The 11,126-nt window shown below is 40.0% G+C and overlaps 1 protein-coding gene across 1 annotated transcript; it reads right to left on the reverse strand.

Moving 5' to 3' along the window:
* Window positions 1-820: 820 nt before the first annotated feature.
* wfdc1 (WAP four-disulfide core domain 1) lies at window positions 821-11,126 on the reverse strand. Its single transcript, XM_063480167.1, has 7 exons — window positions 10,638-11,126; window positions 3,541-3,736; window positions 3,294-3,377; window positions 2,699-2,839; window positions 2,204-2,254; window positions 2,056-2,115; window positions 821-1,964 (listed from the first exon to the last, which is right to left on the reverse strand). Exons 1-6 carry the CDS (start codon window positions 10,746-10,748, stop codon window positions 2,057-2,059), a joined length of 642 nt encoding a protein of 213 aa, XP_063336237.1. The 5' UTR covers window positions 10,749-11,126; the 3' UTR covers window positions 821-1,964; window position 2,056.

The raw sequence follows: 11,126 nt of genomic DNA on the forward strand, positions 1-11,126 counted from the left end.
CTGCCTCCCAGTACAAACATGCAGACACCCAGTCTACTGAAGACTGGTGGCAAAATCGAGCATTCTTACTTGCTAGCAATGCTATTTTTTCTTGAAATACATTTAATGAAAAACAATTTTTGAAATTACTTTTTAGGGGCATATATTGCCTTATCTTTTATTCTCTTGTCTTGTTTATTGATGGAAATCACAGGCTCTAAATCTATTGTCTTAATTTAAAGAAATGTTTGTCCAGCGGGGGAGTGGTGACCTTAACGGCATGCCCCCACAACCACCACTACCACTGGCTACCTAACACCAGGGCTTTGTAAAAAGACCCACTGGGTCAGAAAGTGTTCAAGCTTGTTTTCACAAGCTGACTGTGGATTTTTATAACTGCACAAACATTACATGTTTTTGTGCTAAAGAACGCAAATATTTCTGTTCTCTGTCATGAGCAAGACGGGGAACCAAATCAGTGCCATTCTTGCAGAAGTTCTGTTTGTGCAAACTTCCAAACAGTTTCAAATGCAATGTGGTCTAAAGCACTTATTTCAGCTACAAACTGAGGCAGCTAATTTGAAAGCTAGTCAGTGCTGTTCTGCTGTTTCTGCTACTAAATGAGAACAAAGAAGTCTGTGTTTCTCTTGGGAAAAGAACCGTGCAATATTATTTTTGCCTTTTCGTTTCATTTTTAGATAGTGAACAGAAAGCTAATTTGACTGCATGCAGATGTACATAAATGTTCTTGGCTTGACAGAATGTGAATAGTATTTTCACACATCTTAAAATGACTTGGGAAAGAGAACCAAAGGACAACTTTTTTTTTAAATAAAGTGGTTTATTTAGAATAATCAAGGCAGCAATACAGCACCAATCAGATGGAAACATTCAGACATCACTTTAGTTCTGCACAGAGAGTGGTTTTCTTTCACGTGTGACCAGCTTATTCTTCTGTTATTATATGCAGCAATTACCGAAGCACCATTTGAGCTGAGAGGTTGACTAAAGCTGGTCGAGTTTGAGAATAACAGAGAAAATCTTTAAATATTTACATGGAAGCAAAATCCCTTTCTTTTATCATGTGTATACTGCACCAGGGATTATTGTCACTCATATAGTATATTAATGAATAACTGTTCTGAACTGGTAGATATTTACTGCATAAGTCGTCAAAGAAGTCTAAATGAAATCAGTCGTTTCAAAACGAGTCACTTGCCTTCAGTAGGTTAATTTAAGTTTTCTTTTTCACAGGGGTAGCATCTCGAATAGGCCTCTTAAATAAACTGTTTTGTCTTTCTTTATTTTGCTTTCCAAGTCACAGTCAGCATCTGTTAGCTTGTACATACCTGCAGCTGTTCTAAATTTACTAATCCACATACTCACATGGTATTATTTTTTATTTAGAGTTATTAGCGCATAATATAAAACATCTGGATTTTCTTAGCTGACTCACGGCTACACCTGGATTTTTTTTTTCCTCTTGTCCATAAAACATTCCAGATTTCAGAAGAGGAATTTGGAGCTAAGAATGAAGCCCACATGGTCTTGATTTTTTCCGCTGACCAGTCTTAAGAATAGAGAGCATGGCAGTGGATGAAAATAGGAACAAATTATAGAGAGGGGGGAGGGGGCTGCAAAAATCGGGGTTGCTTAGACAATCTTGATAATCAGCTTCAGTTTGCACCTTGCGCTACCTTCACCAAAAGCCTCTCCTCCTCCCTTTTTGCTGACATCAAACAGAGGGACAAAAGTGCTTTTTTTCTTTGGATGCATGCTGAGAGTGTGAGAAACTCGTCTCCCTGTGGACACGTGACTGACGAGAGGCTGCGAGACAGGGCATTGCGCAGAGGAGGTAGCAGCTGGAGGCGTAGTTTAAAAAAAGGTCAGATCTGATCCCGGTTTAGCTGCGAGCGGATCAAACAGGACTGGACTGATGTCTGAGGTTGTGCTATGCTCGTAGCTGAGGCTGAGTTCAAGTCGACCTGAGCAGGTATGAGAAAAGAAAATGGGTTTGTTTACAGGAAAATGCAGATGAGGATGATTTTATTTTTATGTGAGTGGCTGAGAACATACTTCACCCCAGGTGCTTGTGGTGATGCTTTTCATAGCCCACTGCATTGTTAGAGCTGGTACCTATCAAATAAAAAAGCCACAATGATGTCAGACATATTAGCTTTACTTAATATTCAGTTTGAAGCTTTTATTCACTTGAGCTTCTTACCTAAGTAGTCCTTGTAGTCCTTAAAGTATTTGTGTCTCAAGCTACGTCCATCTGTAATTAAAATCACCGTTATATGCACAAACTGAATGAATGGATAAAGTTCAATCTGTCAAATACTTGGTTTAATATTTCTGCCAACAGCTTCAATCACACGTTATCAGTTCATCTCGTGGCCGTCTATTCATTTGCAAGGTCACTCCAGCATGTTTATTTCAAGATCTATTTCAAAGGAGAAACCTGGCATCTAACAGCGTGCCATTTGCCAAGATAGAGACACCAGAGCAGGAGCAGAATGCTTGGCACAGCCCGGCATTCTCATCCTGCCCTGTGGCGCTTAAGAGCACAAAGCTTTGAGAGCAGCTCTATCAGACGTTAGTTGTGAAAGTGACATATAGATAGGAGAGAATGTGTGTTAAATTCTACATTTAAAGCCATATCACAATCATATGAGCGATCACTAAAACATTTAAGTCAAGGGAAACCTCTAAATAATACCAGAGTTGCCGCGTTGCTTGATACACTGTCCCCTGTTAGGGATGCCAGAGGCTGGGTTTCCTGGATTGATGATGTGGCACTCGTAGCCCGTAGGACAGTGCAGAGGCTCATCTCCATCCTCAGTAGTACTGCAGGCCTCAGCTAGTGGGCAAAAAAATACAAAAACCAATGCACTCTGTACACTCTGTATCCAAGGAAATTACAATAAGCAGAGCAAATATCATTTTGTGGCACTATATTCTGGCTTTCCTTCAAATAATTAAAAAACAATATTTCCCACAGGAAATGCCAGAATACAAATATAAACTCAGAAAAAAACTCAAAGTTTTAGAGTTTTTTATTAAAGGAAAATGAGCAGAAAGTCTGCCCTCCTGTTAATATTTGTGGAGCGTTGTATTTGAGACTGGTGGGACTATTGACTGTGAAGATGTCTTTACAGTTTGTGATTATTATTGTCACACAGGAAGGGGAGGAAAATGACTTCTGATTAAGAATCACTACACAATATTTCACTGAAAACTCAAAAATGTTCTGCAGATGGATTTTCTGGACTCACATGTGTGTTACCCTTAACTGTTCAGGTGTGTGCCCTCACCTTGCAAAACCTCCTCAGGACCGTCTAGCAGCCAACCGTTACCCCCCAACCATCGAGGCTTGGGCTGCACCAGCCAGTCCAGAACTGCTCAAAACACACACATCCTTAGCTACTGCAATACTCAACAACAATACGAGGAAAAATATAACTTCCTGCATTTCTGTGAACATCAAAATATTGCCAGCTAATAATCACTTTAATATAATTTGAAGCCCTATTTTAACTCCAGTCTGCTGGTTCTGCTGACCTGGTGGTGGCTGCACAGACTCCAGGCAGGCATAGATGCAGCCATTGTAGCAGCAGCGTTTGTGGCGCTCGCATTCTGAGTCTGAGCGGCAGCCCGGGACCTCGCAGGCTCGCTCTGGTAACATCTGGGGCGGCGGTGGACACCGGTCATTCTTTTGGTGTTGTGTGGACTGGGGATGATTGAGATACTCGTAATCCTGAAAGAGAGAAAGAAAGGCAGATAAATGTCTGAAATATAAATGATAACATGGATGGGGTCTGTTACTTTGATGCAAGATACCCTCTCTTCTTTATTTAAAGTACTGGAACATATTACCCTGGAGGCCAATGTAAGGGCAACACACACAAAAAGAAATAGAGATACTGACTTCAGAATTAGTAGATATTGAGATAGATAGATATATGCTTTTTATTTTTTTAATAACACGGTTAAAAGACAACAGATCATAAAAATGCAGCTCTGCAGTCAGAACACAAAACACACTGATAGGAAATGTCACATTAACTTTGCAGGTGTCGCCGTAAACAAAACCATAATCTTTTAGAGTATATTATGGATGTCGCTGTAGGATTTCACATGCTGCTATATAAATGAATTTCAAAATAAAGTAAGTAAAGCTAATCACTGGCCTCCTAATACAAGTTTACTTTGATCAGTTAGTAAAGTTGAAGCACAGTAAGATAAGATAAGATAAGATAACCTTTATCAGTCCCACGTGTGGGAAATTTGTTTTGTTACAGCAGTGCACAGTGCAAAGTTGCATAGAAAAATTAGAGAAAAAACACTGGAATAATATATCTATGAGATACTGTACACAATAGAATAGAATAAAATAAAATAAAAAATAAAAATAAAATACTATATACAATCGAATAAAATAGAATACAAATGCTATATACAATTGTATATAATACAACAATGCCAGAAAAGAGTATTGTGTTTAGTGCTATTGCTATTGCACATGTGTGTGTTTGGTCAGTTGAAGTAAAAGTTTAGTTTCACTGTAGACAAGAAGTATTTTCAGAATGGGTGCTGGCTGTGCTGCATATATGTAGATTAGACTCAGACATTGGTTGAAAAAAAAAAAATTGGCTGGATTTTCATTCAGTGTAATAATATCTGTGACCACATTGCAACCAGCAGAGGGCGACAATAGACCTGAGGGAGCACATCCAGCACGCACTTAGCTGAACTGTACACAGGAGCGGTGAAGGTTTGATTTCTGCATGCATGCCTGCCTACCAATACCTTGACCTGGATTGGTCAGGTGTTTCAGTGTGGGACCGAACACTTACTTCCCTGGTGAATGAGAGGGAGAAAGTAGGCCACAGGAGCTATGAAGCTGAGCAAAGATCCATTTCACACACAGTTCTGGCAAGAACAAGTGGAGGGAAGTGTTTTGTTTTTTTATTATATTTTTTGTTCACTGCTGGTATTGAATCTGATGTTTTGCACCACAGAATAAGTGACCATTCATTGTTCTGGGGGTTTGTGCACATGGAAATTATTATAGCAAAATCCCAAGAAGCACAGCTGCCATCAACTAAACACCAACTCTCATATTTTCTCACCAACTGTATTTACTTTTCTGGATGAAGCGTCAGTGTTTTCTCTCTTTTTAACTGTATCAAAATGAACAGTTTGGTTTAACCTGGGATCCTCCAGAGCGGAGGAACATAAAAAGAACATTTGGGGAATATTTTATTAATTGGCTAGAGTTCATTTTCTAAACTGGTCAAGGTAGTGCATCTCTGTCAAACTGTTTGTCATGATGTTGAAAGCACACGGTGCAAGAAACAAGTGAAACTGCAGGATTGTTTTTGAATGGGCCAGAGTGCAGATGAAAGCGAGCAAGAGGAATTTGTTTTTGTTTCTTCTTACACTAGATTTGTAATTAGATAATTGGCTTCTGGGTGGCACACAATCATTAAAACTGTGCTGTTTATTTGGCAGGCTTGCAGGCTGTTCCTCCAAACCAACCAGTGAAACACAAAAGACAAATGTTTGGCACTCATGGTGGCACCACAAACACTTTAAAAATGAATTCATTTCTTCTGGCAGCTGGGAGCTCGGTGGGTGTTTGGTGTACGGGGTGAGGTCGGCGAGACGGAGAGAACGTTGTGTTCTTCGGTTAATTTGAAATTTCGATTATTTTAGCGAGTTGAAATGAGAGGCCTGTTTTGCCTGATACTTTGGGCCTGAATTTTTTTCTCATCAGTCGTTTTGACACATGGACAAAAACAGGAAATAACTGGATACCTTAGTAAAGCTTTTCATCTCCAAAGAACAAGAATATTGTTTGTCAGTTTGCTGCGGGTGTTGTCTCTGATGTTAGTCGGTGGTCAGTGATTATTTTATTGCTTTTCTAGTTAAATTCCACTCTAATTTTTATGTGTATGCTGGCCTCATACAGACCGGAGTCTACTGGAGCTCCGTAGTCATTCACAGCATCTCTTCTATGAATGAGTACTACAAAGTTTGCTCAGACTGGATAATTACATAATGATTATTACACTATCTGAACTTATCTTATATCCGATCTGTTCCCAGTGTATCCTGCAAACCTCTCCTACAAAAAGCTCAAGCGTGCCCTTCCTGTTTATTCAACTGCATGCTTTTGTGTGTGTGTAGTTTGAACTTGCTCTTAATTATACCATACAGGCAAAAGTGCGCACTGCAGGAGCCATTCACTGATTTATTACAGCTCCCCGAGAACGCTACCATCACCCATGCTGGTTCGGACTGTGCTTTGGTTAAATATCTGTTACTCTTCTTTTACTTTAACCACTTTGTTCTCAGTCGTCATCTCATGATTTTTCCACTGCTGTACGCCAGAAGGGCTGTCATGCTCTGCTTCTTGAAGTCTATCATAAAATCTCATACACATCTCTCAGATGTTCCACAATGTTTATTTACACTCCTGTCTGCTGCTTCTCCCCAATAAAGAAACTGCCAGCAGGCTTGTGTGTGATGTTCATGAATATCTGTGGGAATATTTTCCCCTCCATCTATCTATCTGTCACTGTCTGTACTCCATCTCGCTCACTCTTTGATGCTTTCATTTTCTTTCTTCCCCTGCTGTTGGTGTCGAAAAGCAACATGATGGTAGCTTTAAAGTCTGATCTCAGTTGCTGATTCTTTCACTCGTTCCAATTTCTCACAGAGAGGTGATGGGGAGAAGCCACTTGAGACCACGTCTGGCTCCTTAACTGAACTGAAATCTGACCATTTGAAGTAACGTGCCAAAATCTGAGACAGATACTAACATTTTCTGCTTCCTCTGTGCAAGGATGCAAGTGCACGAGCACACACATGCACAGAAACTTGGATCTACAAACAAACCAAAGAATATGTATATATATATTTCCATGGTGTGCACACAGGTAAACGTGTTTGGTCTTTTGGTTAGGTTTCAAGGTTTCATTTTAAATCTGGCAGATCTTCAGCTTTTACTAAATGAAGAAACTCACAGCACACATCTGGTTAGATTTTGTGTTGTGAGACCCAATTTCCTGCTTCTAGAGCAGCTGTCAGTTTGACAGAAAGACAGAAGAGCAAACGTATATAGACGCAGCAGGCTAAGTTGTGAGGAAAACAGACAAACTGTAAATCAGTAAGACACGAGAGCTTTAATGAATGATGGGAAATCATGTTGACAGACAAAACACGAGAGATACAGCTTAAAAACAAGTTTGGTTTATACAACGTTCCTACAACAGAAGGAATGTTTGGGATGATTTGGAAGGGAGTTTATATTTGAAGTTTGTGGTACTGAGCAATAATCTGTTGCAGTGTTATGTCCAGTAATGTGCTGCTGACCACCAGACTCAGATCTAACTGGAATTAATCCTGCTTTGAGCTGCAGAGTTAAATAGCTGACAGGTCATATCTCAGAAAAGAAAACAATTCTCACAAATATATTCATTAGAATATATTAATAATAACAGAAAAATTATCCCAAATTGTAGATTCTAAGAGAGAATAGTGTTACACTACTATGATATAACTGATGGTTTATAGCTAATGACCAATGGCTGCAGTAGTTTCCTTCATATTGGCACTCAAGCAAATCTACATGTTTAAAGTCACCATATTTAAAACTTCACAGCTACAAACGTGGCCTGGTCTTTTTACAGTCAGCGCCTTCCATGCATTTATAAATCCCAGGCTTCAGCTTACAGACTTTTCCCCTTTTACCTAATAATAAACAATAATAATATTACACTTCGTTTACAAACACCTTTCAAAACACCCAGGGGCACTGTACAGTAAATAAACAAAAACCAAGTAAAAGAGCACTAAAAATAAACAAGTTAGAAGTAGACAGTGCACATGTGATCACAGGGGAAAAGTAGTTTTAAACAGATGAGTTTTGAGCTTAGAGTAATTGCATACAGCTGGAAACAATATTCCTTGCATTAAAATGTTCAAACTTTAGCTCTGAAACTGCAAACAGTTTCAGAGCCATCACCTCCAGTCTTTAACATTTAAAAGAGCGCCACAAATGTCCACAAATCTCTCAAAGATCAGGCAGCAGTTCAGTTCAGTTTAATGCATGCTTATCCTTCAAACACATGACCAGACAAACGACAGGAAGCCCAAGTGTTTCACATTCTGCTTAATAGCAGGTACTGTCAGAAGGGCCCACATCACTTCACTTAGATGAAACTAAAGATTTATAATGCTACTGTGAGACACTGCTTTGCACACGGGCATGCCCAGGCAGATGTCTGAGCCAGACTGTGTTATGGCTATATGAGACTAAACAATCTGGTTGAGCGGTGGGTGTGTGCAAAGCAAATCTGGATCTGAAAATCTGGGGCAATGATTTGGTAAGAGGGGGAAACTTATAGATCCAAAACTTTCAAACTGAGGCGCTGCTGAGGTATTTATCTCAGACATAAGAGTGGGTCCATTTCCTTTTTGTTCCTTTTAAGCGCTTAAACAGAACAGGCAATCTCCAGCGTGATTAGACAGGTGCTGAAAACTGGCCTATTTCTATTAGCATCTCTATCACTCTGACCATTGCAGCCTTTAGGCCCATTTCTTACCTAAAAACTCTGATTACATGTAAATCATTCTCGACCGGCATGTTTCTATTCAAGCACAGAGATGGAACATGGAAAGACTGTCATGCAAACACCTTTCTTTCAAAAGATTTACAAGTATACTAAATGATCAACTCTTGGTGTACACAGTGCATGTAGCACTTCTCTTAAATTCAAGTGATACTTTGGTTTTGGGAAAATGTCAGCATGTTCTATCCATTACTGACCAAAATACATTCTTTAAGGTTAAAACAAGTATCTGCTAAAACCTGACCTCCTCTCCTGTATTAATATACGAACCTACTTGCATGTAAATATTTTGGTTAATCTAAACGGATCGTGTATTCATATTGTTATGGTTTAAAGCTTATTGTACAATCTCAAGAAAAGGCTTCAAAAGGCAGAACTGAGCACGTTGGTGGTCTTGTGTTGATTTCAAATTTACCAATTTTCCTTTCGAGACAAAATATCCTTCAGTGGAGTGTGTATGTTAAATACTGCGTGACTATAATTTGTCTTTCTGTATGGCCTTGGCGTTATGACTGAGGCTGAGTGTGTGTATGTGGGAGATTTTAAAAAAAAAAGAAAGATTGCAAGATACCGAGATGAAAAGGTTCAGGGAGTAAAAGGCAAACTCTGTCTATAGAGCTGTCTCAGCATGTTCCAATTACTGCAGCTTTGAGGCAGAGTCCAGACGGACGCTTCTTTTGGCCCATCCTGAGAGCAGGAGGAGACCAGAGAAAGACATTTGAAAGAGGGAAAACGGAGGGTGGTGTACTGAGAGAAGCACACAGTCAGCGGGGAAGAGAAATCGGGTCAGAACGAGGGTGGAATGGTAACAATTACATACAGTATTAGAGAAAGGCTGAAAATGAGAGACAGAGGCCACAAACAAGTCAGAAGGTGAGAACACTGAAGCATGAAAGGTTACAGAGAGGAAAGGCAGCACGCTACAGTGAGCCCTTGTTAGAGATGATCAATCAGCTACACTGAGCTGAGTTAACAAGCGGGGGCCTGGCCTGCAAATTCAGTTCCTGCCCTAATAATCCACTACACACACACACACACACACACACACACACACCAACTAATGCTGAACATCCCATATACCCCCCACTACTCCTATAGAAACCTGAAAATCACTACTTATTCCAACCTGTTGCACACTTTCTGTTACTCTTCAAAACTCGCCTGTCTGAGTGGATTTTTCATGCATCTATAAATCAAAGCACATCTGCTCTCAAACCGTTTTTTCGCAGCGGTGAAAGTTCTCTCAAGCAAAACACTGACTCTTCTCCAGACTGAACTACGTACTTACTCTGTTACATTTTTGTTGATCTGATTTTTAGCATTTTTTAAAATGTATTTGTTTCAATGTTTCATCTGAAAACTAACAAGCATGCCTATCTCACACAGTTTCAGTTAAAAGCTACAATATTTCCCGATGATAATAAGTGATCATATAAAAAAAGCTAGCATCATGTGGATTGGGCCTATTTAATCAAAATCATGGTCATTACCTAGCCACAGTTAGCATAGCTGGGACATGGGGGGTGCCACAAATCTAATTTCACGCTCCTCCTGGGTTTGGAAAAGTCCTGAATTAACTTTCAGAGCTGCAATTTGTTGTTTTTACTCCACGACTTTGGAATTGATATAAAATGAGATATAATGTATAACTTTATTTAGCAATTTAATCTGATTTAAAATATCCAGCTGGTGATTGTAGAGTAAAAATATCTATTGCTTCCTTTGAGTATGAAACCTGAGTAAATGCACTTTTTCTGTAAATGTGTTTTATACTATGCCACAACACTATCGTTCATTTTAATCACAGCCCTCAGGCCTACTTGAACACCTCTCACCTCAGACACAAAACCGCCCTGACAGCTCAAAGTGCCTCCCTGTAACAGAGCAGACATTGTACTGCAGTGCTGTGAGCTTTCACCGACTTCCACTTTAAAAGATTCTCTAAACAACCACGAGACAGAGAAATACACACACTCGTATGTACACTAGAAAAATCAAAGGTGAGGTTATGTGCCCCACCTTATGGTTGAGTCCTCTTTTCCTGATTCTTCTGGCATCACTTCCCGTGGACAGGACCAACAGGGACAGGAGCACCAGCAAAGAGCCTGGCATGGTCTGTGTTCTGCACATCCCCCTCCTTCTTCTCCTTTATTTTCTCAGAAGTATTCCTTCTTCTTCTTTATTACAGAGATTTACTCGGAGTTTGTCCTGTAGCTGTTTGTAGGTCCTCTGGTTTGTGCCTTTCCAGCTGAAGCAACAACTCTGGGTGCTCAAGTGCAGCCAGAAATTACACAAGCGCTCTCCCTCCAACAGGTCCTGCCATTATATCCGGCTGAGGAAAAGTGCAGAATGACAGAGTAAAGGAAAAGTAGAGGAAAGTACAGAGGGGATGAATAGAGGCAGTACAGGAAAGGAAGGAGAATTGTTAGGGGGAGTAAAGAGGGGAAGGGAGAAACAGCAGCAGTCTGTGCATCAGTTACTGAGAGCTGAAACTGTCTGCTGGCACAG

The sequence above is a fragment of the Pelmatolapia mariae genome, linkage group LG7 (genome assembly GCF_036321145.2).
Source record: "Pelmatolapia mariae isolate MD_Pm_ZW linkage group LG7, Pm_UMD_F_2, whole genome shotgun sequence".
Taxonomy (NCBI): domain Eukaryota; kingdom Metazoa; phylum Chordata; class Actinopteri; order Cichliformes; family Cichlidae; genus Pelmatolapia; species Pelmatolapia mariae.